This window comes from Eleutherodactylus coqui, chromosome 4 (assembly GCF_035609145.1).
Source record: "Eleutherodactylus coqui strain aEleCoq1 chromosome 4, aEleCoq1.hap1, whole genome shotgun sequence".
NCBI lineage: Eukaryota > Metazoa > Chordata > Amphibia > Anura > Eleutherodactylidae > Eleutherodactylus > Eleutherodactylus coqui.
Genome location: NC_089840.1, coordinates 197103885 through 197118149, shown reverse-complemented (window position 1 = coordinate 197118149; position 14265 = coordinate 197103885). Strand labels below are relative to the sequence as shown.

The 14265-nt window shown below is 40.8% G+C and overlaps 1 protein-coding gene across 1 annotated transcript in view; it reads left to right on the top strand.

Annotated features, from left to right (window-relative positions):
• The window catches only part of PITX3 (paired like homeodomain 3), an 83790-nt gene extending 73590 nt beyond the window's left edge, over positions 1–10200 (top strand). Inside the window, exons 3-4 of the mRNA XM_066598752.1 lie at positions 6707–6912; positions 8874–10200. Of these exons, the coding sequence (XP_066454849.1) occupies positions 6707–6912; positions 8874–9437 (770 nt within the window). The 3' untranslated portion in view covers positions 9438–10200. The remainder of the gene's footprint in view (positions 1–6706; positions 6913–8873) is intronic.
• The last annotated feature ends 4065 nt before the right edge of the window (positions 10201–14265 follow it).

Here is a 14265-nt window from a genome sequence, read left to right as displayed (position 1 = left end):
CGGGCAATTCAGCCGGCTCCATTGAATGCAATGCGCTGGACAGCTCCGGCCCGTTTCTAATGAAACGCGGCTAGGAGCAGATTTTCGGGCACCGGTCACGCAATTTGCGGATGCGCATCCGTCATGCGATCTGCAAATCGCGCGAAAAAACGCCCGTCTGACTAAGGCCTTAAAAGGATTCTGTCACTAGGTTCATGCTGCCCTAACTACCTATAGCATCAACCCAGGACAGCTATGCTCATTACCCTTGTGTATGTTTTATTCTGAAACACTGCAGCATTTCAGAATAAACACAATTTGAAGTTTGACTCTGAGCTCTGAGTCACAGAGGCGGGCCGTGTCAGCTTTTGCCCGCCTGCAGCATGCAGATTGACAGCTTTCTCCCCTCTTGTTTGTGGGCATAGAGATGTCACTCTAGAAGATGTGGGTGCGGAGCAGCCAGTGTGGTCCGCCTTCATGACTCAGCTCCGAGTCAGACTTCAAGTTGTGTTTATTCTAAAACACTGTAGTGTTTCAGAATAAACCATATATGGGGTAATGAGCACAGCTGTCCTGGGTTCATTCTGCCCATGATTCAAGTAGTATGAACCGGGTGACAAAATCCCTTTAAATAGTTTTCCGGGACTTAACTATAGATGACTAATCCTCTGGATGATTTCCAGGGTCCATCACTCGGCACCCCCAGCGATAAGCTGATATTGGGTCTGCTGTCAGTGCAGACAGAGCAGCAAGCTGACAGCTCCATACACATTGCAGCAGCCTGGGTTCGTAACTGCAGGCACCACACTGCATTATTATGTCATTTTGCAGCAATCTAGCTATAGGGAATACAAAGGAAGCAATTGCAAAAAAAGACAACATAAGAAGACATCAGTAATAAATGACCAATATTTGGCGGGGGTCCTGTCACAAACTTTGCAAACTTGCTTAAGGGATTTGGCCACTTTATATATAACTAGCGTACCTGTCACGCATTGCTGCGAAGACAGACATACCTACATACATTCGTTTTTATATATCTAGATAGCAGCTTTCAAGTTACCTCAGCGGTATAATATATAGCAACCAATCACAGCACAGCAGCTTTCATGTTACCTCAGCAGTATAATATATAGCAACCAATCACAGCACAGCTTTCATGTTACCTCAGCGGTATAATATATAGCAACCAATCACAGCACAGCTTTCATGTGACCTCAGCAGTATAAGAAATAGCAACCAATCAGAGCACAGCTTTCATTTTACCTCAGCAGTATAAGAAATTGCAACCAATCACAGCACAGCTTTCATTTTACCTCAGCATTCTCAATATCCAGCAACTGTCTTGCGAAACGTTCAGTGGATGCATCATTTTGTAGTTGAACACGCATCCCGTTGCTCGTAATGCCTTTTGCTTTTGTGCTTGAGATGGAAATCAAACGATCTTTGTCTGGGGGGCATAACTGTCGACGATGCTCGCAGGATAGGTGTACTATGCCAGTAATCTTCCCAGGAGTGTACTCAACAACTTCCCAAAGTTTCATGGCGATTAGATGAATGGTGTAGTAGCGCAAAAAGGACAGACAGACATACATTCCTTTTTATATATATAGATGACATCAGGAAGTGAGAGAATTAGATTCCGTACGTAAAATTTGGACGCTAATTATTTTGCGCTTAGAATTGAATAATCGAGTTGGGACCTATTAACTTTTCCTATTTATGCCATAATCAATGCTCGTGACAAATTTCAAGTTTCTATGACATTGGGAAGTGAGAAAATTAGATTCCGTACGTAAAATTTGGATGCTAATTCTTTGGCGCTTAGAATTGAATAATCAAGTTGGGACCTATTAATTTTTCCTATTTATGACATAATCAATGCTCGTGCCAAATTTCAAGTTTCTATGACATTGGGAGGTGAGAAAATTAGATTCCGTATGTAAAATTTGGACGCTAATTCTTTGGCGCTTAGAATTGAATAATCAAGTTGGGACCTATTAACTTTTCCTATTTATGACATAATCAATGCTCGTGCCAAATTTCAAGTTTCTATTACATTGGGAAGTGAGAGAATTAGATTCCGTACGTAAAATTTGAACGCTAATTCTTTTGCGCTTAGAATTAAATAATCGAGTTGGGACCCATTATCTTTTCCTATTTATGACATAATCAATGCTTGTGCCAAATTTCAAGTTTCTATGACATTGGGAGGTGAGAAAATTAGATTCCGTACGTAAAATTTGGACGCTAATTCTTTGGCGCTTAGAATTGAATAATCGAGCTGGGACCCATTAACTTTTCCTATTTATGACATAATCAATGCTTGTGCCAAATTTCAAGTTTCTATTACATTGGGAAGTTTGAGAATTAGATTCCGTACGTAAAATTTGGACGCTAATTCTTTGGCGCTTAGAATTGAATAATCGAGTTGGGACCCATTGACTTTTCCTATTTTTGACATAATCAATGCTCGTGCCAAATTTCAAGTTTCTATGACATTGGGAAGCGAGAAAATTAGATTCCGTACGTAAAATTTGGACGCTAATTCTTTGGCGCTTAAAATTGAATAATCGAGTCGGGACCCATTAATTTTTCCTACTTATGACATAATCAATGCTCGTGGCAAATTTCATGTTTTTACAATATCGGGAAGTGAGAGAATTAGTGGCAATGATGGAAATCAAACGATCTACGTGGGGGGGCGTAACTGTCGACGACGCTCGCACGCGCGCCATTTATCAGAGCATAAATGTACTATGCCTATAATCTTCCTAGGAGTGTACTCAACAACTTCCCAAAGTTTCATGGCGATCGGATGAATGGTGTAGTAGCACATAAAGGACAAACAGACAGACACACACACAGACAGACATACATTCAATTTTATATATATAGATTAGTGCAGGGCAGTAGATATTATAAATATTGGTGACTTATTAATACAATGTAATTAGTAGGTTTCCCTTGTTTTGTTAAGCCACGACCCCTCACCATAATAGTCTTCTATCTGACAGCACTGCTGTTTTGTGATGTAACCCTCTGCATCAGCACCTCTGGCTCTGCAACTTTGCCCCCTTCTTGCCTATCCTGTAGCTTTTCTTGGGTCATCATTACACAGGCTTCTTGTATTCGTCTCTCCAGTTCGTCAGGATCATGGGTGTTGCTGGGTGTCCATTGTAGACAGGTGCCTTAAGGTGACCCCACAGGAAGAAACCCAAAACAGTCAAGCATAGAGAATGTGATGGCCGAGGAACAGGGCTGTGTTGTCCAATCCAGTGGGTTCCAAACGGGCATGTGAGCCGCTGATGCACGTTTCTCTGGAAATGAGATGGAACGTCATCATGTTGGCCTAGTGTTAGAAAGGTTTACCTATTGCCTCTCATTTACAGTGCGATTGTCACATTACCAGTTACCATTAGGTAACTGATTTGTTTTAATTTACCGCTTGCAGTAATTCATTTGTGGCATCTTTTAATTGCCACCAATGAATAAATGCATTATTACACTATTTTTTCTTAAATTGATTCCTTTCGATTATTTTAACAGACATAGGCCGCCTGCAGACGAGCGGGTCGGATCCGGCAGCGAGAATTCTCGCCGCGGGACCCGACCCGAGAGCCTGCAGGGACGAGCGCGTACTTACCCGCGCCTGGCGGCCCTGGCTCTTTCATGTGCCGACTGCGGCGCAGCCGGCGCATGCGCAGACCGGAGCCGGCGGCCGGGTGAGTGCGAGCCCCGCACAAAAATAGGACATGCCGCGGTTTGTTTGCCGCGCGAGATTTCGCGCGGCCAAACCGCGGCCGTCTGCATAGGAGTGCGTATTGTAATGCACTGCTATGCAAACTTTCAGTGGCGGAAATCCCGCGGGAAATATCGCCGCGGGATTTCCGCCCATGTGCAGGCGGCCTTACCTGTATACAATGTAGGAAAGGTATCTTTTACCCCTGGATAGGTTTGTCTATGAACACAAAGGTAACCAATAGCTTTAAAGTTACACATCTGATGTAAGATAGATCCAGCATAAAAAAATATTTGTAATAGTAGTAATATTAATAATGTGCAAAATATATAATATGCAAAGCTGTGTAACATGATCATATTTCTTACACTCTCCCTTATGAATAAATTCAGAGATTGTCTTTTCTGCCACCTTGACATTGTTACACAGGATATTGATATATTATGGTGTTAGAAGGAGAAGCAGACATAATTCTCTAAAGCACACACCATTAAATATTCAGAGGCTAATGTGTGAGCATACTGTATGTCTGTAGAAGCATTGGCACACCGGGGTGATTTTTTTGTTTTTCTTTTAACATATTAACAAAGTTTGTTGATTTTAAAACCCATCAGTGAGATTTCAGTGTTAAGATGACTTTGTTTATGGGTCACTTTCCTATGTTCTCAACAAGGTTAGGGTGAGGAGGGTTTAAAGGAACAAAAAGCCCCTTACTTGATTTGATATTCAGACCACTTAACAAATATGCAGAATATACAGAACATAGATTTAAAAGAAAAAACAATCTAAATTTTGTATTTTTCATGGCCTTTTTTTTAAAAACACAGTATGACCAATTTTTTTCCGTATTTGCCTCTGTGTCGCTATTCTTTTCTATTGGGTGAATACAGATCAGTATTTGCCCCGTAGAAAATAAAATAGTGATGAAATATTGATGATATACAGTAGTAATGCCATCTATAACATGTCTGCAATACAGATCTGTATTATGGACGTGTTACAATACACTTGTCTGCAAATAAGAAAGATTGAACAATACCTCTGCAGCGCCACCTATTGGATGGCAGCATTCCTTTAAATCAATGTATGACTTTTTATCAAGCCTGTAAAACAATGATTGGGAATAGGAAACTAAGCCAGAAAACCATACACAGACAGCTGTTTTGGGGTATTTGTCCCTAATCAGTGTGCAGTAGGTTTCTGGCTTAAGCTAGTGAGAGGCCTGTGGGTCAAGAGGGGTGTCGTCTCTCCTTAAGGAGAGCACCCAAAAGTGTGTGGAGACACCTAGGGGGTGAGTGGGTAGGGGATGGCATTGTCTCTGCCCAAGGAGAGCACCCAGAAAAGGTGTAAGAAGACACCTGAAAAGTGAGTGAGGAGACTAAGGCCTCATGTCCACGGGGAAAATCAGGCCCACTACGGATTCTCCATGGAGAATCCGTAGCGGGTCCCTCCTGCCCGGCGGACACGAGCACTGAAAATAAGAATAAACTTACCCGCAGTGGACCGGGCAGGTCTTCTCTTCTTCACGGCCGGATCTTCTTTCTTCGGCCGGCGGATGTACTCGGCACGCCGGCAGCGTGCCGCGCGCATGCGCCGGGCTCATCCGCCGGGCCGAAGAAAGAAGATCCGGCCGTGAAGAAGAGAAGACCTGCCCGGTCTGCTGCGGGTAAGTTATTCTTATTTTAGGTCTCCTGCGGATCCGGACGGCTTCCATAGGCTTCAATAGAAGCTTGCGGGAGCCGTCCCGCGGGAGACCCGCACGAAAATGGAGCATGTCACGTTTTTTTTCATGCTCCATTTTTTTAAAATTCACTTTTATTGATCATCCGCAGGTATTTATCTACCCGTGGGGGGTCAATGCATCCCTATGGGGTGCGGATCCGCATGCGGGTGATCCACTGCGGATTTAAAATCATATTTTGCCCGTGGACATGAGGCCTTATAAGGCCATGTATGCTCCTCTGGGTAATTTATGCAAATAAAGAAGATAGAACAATACCTCTGCAGCGCCACCTATTGGATGTCAGCATTCCTTCAAATCAATGTACGACTTTTTAACAAGTCTGTAAAACAGTGATTGGGAATAGGAAACTGAGCCAGACAACCATACACAGACAACTGTTTTGGGGTGTTTACCCCTGAATACCCTTGTCTGAAACCAGTCTCAAGGAACAATATAGTGCTCGTACGATGAAGCAGTTTTAACACAAATCTAACCACCTTTTATGAAAGCGTATGAATGCATGATGCACTAAGTGATGTCATTTACCATAACCAGGAATTCAGTATTTTTAATGAGGGTTGACATTGGCAAAAGTAGCTACAGAGTAAAATCCCAGTCTGGCCAAAGGTCCTATGGGAATTATTTTCTATGTGGCAAATTATTTCTACTGTGTTGAAAAACATTGTTCGTTGTCTTTAGTGGAAATATCATTATACGGTAATATGTATTCAGTAATATCTGAGAGAAAATGTAAATGGAACAATAAGTAAGAACCAACTGATTGATATGCTTATTGTCGATAGTAAAGCGATTGTCTGGTTTAATAAAAAAAACATTTTCATGTACCCTACTAGGAGATTCAGAGTTATTAGAGGTGGTTCCCAATTCATGTCCCTCATTTATTAGCTTGGGTGGAGATTGTCTACAAACAGCATCTCCGACTTGGCATCTATATGTTTGTTACTTGAACTTCCCATTGATTTTAATGAGAACTGTGTAATGATTCATTTCACCTGTAGTAGTACCACACCTCCTGCCGGGTAATCCCACAGATTATAGCTGATCATTGGTGGTTCCCGCAGTAAGACACCTTGTGATTCGTTTACTATTAGGGGATCCTTCTAACAAAAAGTGGTTGCCTAAAATGATAAACTATTTAATATTCATAGAAATGTCTTAAATTAACACAAGATATGACTCAAAAAAGGTTATAGACTTGGAAAAGTTTGACTCATCATTTGTTATAAATCATTATTCCGTAGACACAGAAAAGTCCCAGCAGAACCAAACAGATGACTCAAACCCTGAAGATGGTTCACTAAAGAAGAAACAGAGGAGACAGAGGACGCATTTTACTAGCCAGCAGCTGCAAGAACTGGAGGCCACTTTTCAGAGGAACCGATATCCAGACATGAGCACCAGGGAGGAGATTGCCGTGTGGACCAACCTCACTGAGGCTAGAGTCAGGGTTCGTACAAAATATATTCATTCTTATCAAGATGCCTATTAAAAGTGAAAATAATTACCATGTTTTCCTCGAAGTCTTCAAATATTGCTTTATCTAGATTTATTTTATGAAAAAAGTAATCACTTAATAGCATAGCTCCTTTTTTCCTGCTGCAATATCCATGTTAGATGCAGATTAAAAATCCAAAGGATGCCTTCAGCACAAGGGAAAATTGGGCAAAGTGCCCTAGAAAAATTACAAAGTGGCCCTATGTTCTAGGGGTTTCCATACTAGCAGCAAGTATGGCAAACACAAGTAGGCAATGGTCGGCAAACCAAGAGCCGTAGCAACGAAGGTGGTAGGAGGAGAGAAACTTATGCGGCGTAGCCTATGTGGCATGCATAGCTCACTGCAGCAAATTTTCTACAAAGCATAGAACATCTTAGGACTGGAGTTAAACATTAAAGGTTTTTTTTGGGCAAGTACTATTGATGGTCTATCCTCAGAATAGGTCACTAATAGTTGATTGGCTGGGGTCCACCACTCAGGAATCTGGTCAATCAGCTGTTTAGGTGCTTGCTGTCAGCGCCACAACACAAGATACGGAGCAGAAGTAGGTTGCTGCGACCCCTGTGTAATGGCCAGAACTGGTTATTGCAGGTGCAGCTCTCATTAGGCTGAGCCTTCAACCTGAATGGATTGCTTTGCAGTTTTAGATGTGCAAGGAATAATTCTTTGCTATGCTAAGTGTACCAAAGATCACATTGTGACATCCCTCATGGGTCTAGATAAATAACAGAAAAAAACATTAATTAAGTTCATTTTAAAAAACCTACACCGTTAAAAAAATTATGTAATAAAGCCCCTCATAGGCCCCCACTAAGTAATAAAAGCCCTTATAGGTCCCCACTCAATAATAATGCCCCTCATAGGCCCCTATTCAGTAATAAAGCCCCTCATAGGCCCCTATTCAGTAATAAAGCCCCTCATACATCCTAATCCCCACATCAGTAATAGTGCCCCTAATAGTTCCTAGCCCCCACCTCAGTATTAAAGCCCTTTATATATTAAAATTTTAAACATATTTGGTGGTCACATGATCTACCTGGAACTCAGCGGGTGAATAGTGTGGGCCCAGACTGCAGAGACCAGGAGTAGGAAGGGCGAGCGACACAAGTGAGTATTGTTTTTTACTTTATTTTTGCACAGTCACCAAAACCAATTTTACAACATTTTTTGCCACTCTACCAGGCCGAGGACCAAATGTCCCACTGAGAATTTTCTTGGTCAGTTCAATGTTCAATCAGCATTTGTATAGGGTTTTGTTAAACCCATTTCCATGCAGTTAACTATAGTTAAGTCGTTGATTTCTTATTTGCAGCTAGTATGCTGCAAGCACACAATCTTTTCTTCAGCATTTTCTGCGGAAAATCCCCAGCATTTTATAGTAGCAGCGATGTGGATGATATATCAGGAAATGTCATCCACACACTGTGGAAAAACTCTGTAGCAAAACATTTGACCTGTGGGGCAGATTTTAAACCTGCAGCATGTCAATTTTGTTGAAGATTTTCAGTACAGATCTCACTTCTTCAAATGAGGGAATGAAATCTGCATATTTTGATATGGATTTTGATACGGATCCTCAACGAAAATCACAGCGGAAAATCTATAACATGTGCACATAGCCTTAAGGTGAGATGGGATAGAAGAATCAGTCAATCACAAGATGTTTATATCAGTACATGGTATTTCAGAACATAAGTAAAGCACGAGAGGAGTTTCTCTAGGATAGTAGCACCACAGGTACAAGAACTCTGAAGTGTGAAAGTCGATCTCCATCTCTACTGTATAATAAAGTATTATATACTGTATTGTATATTAAATGCTATATAGAATATAAACTATTACAATGCTGTTAAATATGTTGTTACCATGTTGCCGTTGTTTAAGTTAATATGATGTCTTTCTCATATCTGTAGGTGTGGTTCAAAAACCGGAGAGCCAAGTGGAGGAAGCGAGAAAGGAATCAGCAAGCTGAACTCTGCAAAAATAGCTTTGGAGCCCAGTTTAATGGACTCATGCAGCCCTACGACGATATGTATTCTGGATACTCCTATAACAATTGGGCCACCAAAGGCCTTGCAACTAGCCCCCTCTCTGCCAAGAGTTTTCCATTTTTTAACTCCATGAATGTAAGCCCTTTGTCATCCCAGCCAATGTTTTCGCCACCCAACTCGATTGCTTCAATGACCATGCCTTCATCTATGGTTCCTTCAGCAGTGACTGGAGTTCCAGGCTCTAGCCTTAACAATTTGGGAAACATTAACAACCTTAATAGTCCCAGCCTCAATTCTGCTGTTTCAGCCAGTGCCTGTCCCTATGCCTCTACAGCTAGTCCCTACATGTACAGGGACACTTGCAACTCAAGCTTGGCGAGTTTGAGGCTGAAAGCTAAGCAACATGCCAACTTCACATACCCAGCAGTACAGACTCCGGCTTCCAACCTGAGCCCTTGTCAGTATGCTGTGGACCGGCCAGTATGAAGGACCACATGCCAAAGACTCGATGGTAGCCATAACACGGAAGATCCAATTGCCCTGCAGGAGATGTCTTTTTTGAAAAAAAAAATAGACATGAAGTTTCTCTGAGAAATCATTTCCATTTTTAAAGCAAGAGATAAAACTGCAGACTGTATTTTGTTTTTTGGTTCGAGAGGACATTCTATATGCATACTTTATCAGGAAGACAGTGTTTCCAACCCAAAGAAAACTGAATTCCATGGTCATGAGTAGTCTTGCTTTTACAAGGCAAGTTGTTTAATTGTTGTGGTTTTTATTAAGGCTCCCGGTCTTTGTACAGTTGACTGAACCCAGAGACGTATAATATGTATAGGTCACTTGAATGTAAAGAAGATCAACGACTACTTATTTATCATAAGGATGACCCAAATATACAAAAGTCAGTGAATTATACTGCAGACATGTGCATGACCGTTAAAGTTGTCCCCTGGCAGCCACACATGTAATCTAAGGAAATAGGATGTATATATATTATAAAGATATAAATTGAAACTTTTTTCTTGTTTTGTATGTGGAATAATCTATAAAATAGAATTTAAACATAAGACAATGCTTGTCCCAGGTGGTGCAGATCGCAAGGCAACAGACCATATTTTTTGCTTTGAGCCTGCTTGGGATTACTTTGAAGGTGTAACTTTTAACAATGGTCATTTCTTTTTCAACAGATTTCAGTGCCCCTATTCCCTTTCTTCTTTCCCAATTCCATTTGAAAAGCAAAAAAAATAAAATAAACGTTGAATCATTTGATTTCTAGATGTCTTCTTATTGATGTTACAGTTCTTCTTTTACCTGCAGAGGACTAACACTTGCTATCTTTATATATCTACCCCCATATTATATATATATACGTATGTGTGTGTGTTTTAGCTGAGTACTTCTACTTAAATACAATGCCAAATTGTAAAACGCATAATTACGTTTTTGCAGCAGAGTGGTGGAAATAAACATTTCCATTTTTTACCCATTGATTTCAGTAGGTTTTTAAAAAACTAAAAGTGAACAGAAAGTTTTCTGCTTGCTTTGGTTTAGGTATTTGTTTGAGCTGCTGCACTATTTAACATAGTAACATAGTCTGAAAAAAGACATACCTATTCTCATCCAGTTTAGCCTATATGCCCCCAATGTTGATCCAGAGGAAGGCAAAAATAACCCCAATGAGGTAGAAGCCAATTTTCCCTATTTAAGAGCAAATAGTTCCTTCCTGACTCCAATCTGGCAATCAGAATAATTCCAGGATTATTCAGATTACCCTTCTGAAGTAATCAGTGACTATAACATGTAATATTATATTGCTCAAGAAAGGCATCCAGGCCTCTCTTGTACTCTTTTAGTGAGTTTGCCATCACCATGTCCTCAGGCAGAAAGTTCCATAGTCTCACTGCTCTTACAGTAAAGAACCCCTTTCTATGTTGGTATAGAAACCTTCTTTCCTCTAGATGTGGAGGGAGCCCCCTTGTTACAGTCACAGTCCTGGGAATAAATAAATGATGGTAGAGATCTCTGTATTGTCCCCTGATATATTTATAAATAGTTATTAGGTCGCCCCTCAGCAGACTTTTTTCTGAACTAAAAAAACCCAATTTGATAACCTCTCTGAGTAATATAGTCCATTGCATTTATTACTTTAGTTGCCCATCTTTGCACCTGCTAAAGCTCTGATATGTCCTTCTTGACTGCCGGTGCCCAAAACTGTACATAATATTTCATGTGTATGGAAAGGAGAATTAAAGTGTTGGAAGAAAATGGAAAGCTTTTTGGAAAACCATTGACGTTAATGGGGGAAAAAAAGGGGGCTGTTAATTTCTATTTCTCTGCTCCAAAACACAACAGAGAGATGGAAATATGACTGAAAGTTTAACGCAGATGTGAATTGAGTCTGACAGGAATTTGATTGAAAGCAGTATTTCTTTACATAGGGAAAAGAACAAGGCCATAACTCCATAGACATGTTCTCAGCACACAGTAGAAAGAAATTGCAGGGGAGGCCGGTGCTTGCGCAATTCTGTCATCTAAATCTGGTGGCCAGGATCTCAGTAGCGCATGTACACTAGCTCTTGGCCTGATCGGCAGTTACCGCTGCACTCTGCCATTTCTTTCCATAGAAGAGGTGTTCTGTTTCCGTAGCAACGAACAGTAAACAACCAGAGGGTAGAGGAATCAATATCTGCATTATCTGGAGAACGGAGCATTTTGGAAATAAACATCTTATGGGTGAATGCATTGTTTTGTGATTTCAAACATATTGAAATAGGATTCCAGAGATGAGAATTCCGCTTTAAGATATTGACTCATAATTTTCTGAGCATTTTTCTCAATTGTGATACATGGTTCCCAGGTGGCAAAACCAAAAAGAAAGGAATAGAGCACTAGGTGGCCAGCTAAAAGAGAAGAGCAAGAAAAAAGAGGCATTGACTAATGTTCTCACAGATGTTTTATCTAACTATGGGAACGTATGCACCACAACTAAGGATAGAAATACAAAACCAAAGTTAAACTTTATAGGTGAGGTTTGAGTAGAATATGGGGCTTTTAGATAGATTTATACATTTTTAAAAGTCTCTAAATTTTTAAGCTGTTGATGAATGGTGTGAAAATTGTAAGAATATCTCTAGTTATACGAGATATTTATAGATGTAACAAATTTATCAGAATCATGTGACAATATAATAAATTTGGTACAGGGAGAGGAAAAAAGCGTACCAAAAAAGTGTCATGTATAGTGCAACAGGGGGGACTTTATCATCAGATGAATTTTTATAACATATTAAGGCTGCTATTACAGGAGTGCTGTTACCGCTGGTGTAATAGCATCAATTGCAGGGCTGCAGGTACTATGGGAGGTTGGCGAATTTAATCCTGTAGTTTAATGTTTTGCAACATTTTGTTCTTTACTTTGTTGGTGTCTGTACCCTCTGGTGCTGGAGCTGAGGTAATTGGATGGTGTTGTAACAAGAGAGTTCCAATGTGGCACAGAAAGGAGAAATGGGTTTTGCCTGTGAGCGTGCTCGTGAAGATAAAGCCAGAAGGTGGTAGGAAAGTAGGACTGTGGCATATGACCAATAGCAGCACCATCTGATTGCCAGCATAGTTCTGAGGAGAAGCCGCCTGGTAACTGCTTGGAATAAAAGTTTCTATGTTGTTGCAATGGAGTGTTTTCCTTCGTTAAACCCACAACAGCAGGGGCACCAAGTTGGTAGGCTTTGTGGGCAAAGTTTTTCCAGTCACCATAGAGCCAAGACCAGGAAATGCTTTAGAGACTGCCATCCTCCCGGGCCCAGTGAGTGAGACTGGTGAACCCAGTAACGCTGAACTTCAGGTCTGTTTCCAGATTTACCTGCCAGTCTTACATTACAGTTCCGCCTGGCAATCGCTGAGAAAATGCGAGTATTAGTAGCAGTCACTAGCACTTGTGCAATAGCAGCTTTAATGGGTATAGGGAAGCCTATATAGACAACCTATAAAAGTTAACAATCACTAGAATTCAGCCACAGATTACTGGGTGTGTGACTTCCGAAACAACTACTACTCTCCATGGTTGCCAACTTAAAACATTTGCTAGAAGGACTTCTATCTCTTAATCCTGCATGCAGTCAAAGTTTCCGAGGATTTGGGAGAACTAAATGGCACATGCCTTAACAGGCGTAGAGTAACACAGCCTTTTTTTAGTAATCCCCAACTGTGTTGTGTGTGAATACCTCTGGCATCAAGATGTCTGTAGAATGTTTTCTAATAAACTTTTTCCTGAATTCCTAAAGTATTTGGTAAGCTTCTATCTTCTGAGACGTGGTCATACGTGACTTTCGTAGTATTTAATTTAACTTCATAATTCCTTATGAAGCAGGTAATATACATGATCTAATGTGTAAAGCTATGTGGCATCTTACTTTGAAATGAGTGATTAGTTGATTCATGATTCTATCACAAACAGACAGCTATAATAGTTGTATGTCTATCTCCACCAATATACACATACAGTAAAGGTAAGACTACTTTTAAGGTACACGTAGTGCAGAAAATATAGAGGTTTGTATGAGATAAGAAAAGCATGTCTGCCTTCTTCCAGGAACTGCACCACTCTTGTCCTTGGGGCTGTGTCTGGTATGGCAGTTCAGCAATTTGCACTTGAATGAGGCTGAGTTGAAATGCCATCCAACCCATGGACAAAGTTGGTGACGTTTTTTTGGAGAAGGCAGACATGCATTTCTAATTTCATAAAACCCTTACATTTTTTATGTGACTTTGTGTATACACATACTGTTGAGGGAAAATCACCCTGAAACAGTTGTCTGTGCATGATTGGCTTTGGCTCATAATTTCCAATCATTGTTCCAAGGCTTGTTAAAAGATCTTACATTGCCTTCCAATAGTTGGCACTGCAGAGGTATTGTCCCATCTTTCCATTTGCATATTTCCCAGATGAGCATTGATGGCCTTATAAGTCTCCTCACACCTTACAGGTGCTCTCCATAAGAAGAAACAATACCTTTCCTAACCCATATATATATAGGCCTCTCACTAGCCGAGCCAGAAACCTGCTGAACACTGATGAGGGGCAATCATCCCAAAACAGCTGTCTGTGCATGGATGGCTTCGGCTTATAATTCCCAGTAATTGTTAGAAGACTTTTTAAAAGATCTTACATTGACTTGCAGGATTCTTTCTTCCACACAGATGAAAGACAGATCTTCGGGACTTCGGCTGTCACAAATGAACCTGATGGTTTTGTTACGACCTGTGCGATCATCGTGATTTAACCCATCATGATAAATACAATGCTTAAGGGTGTTCTGTC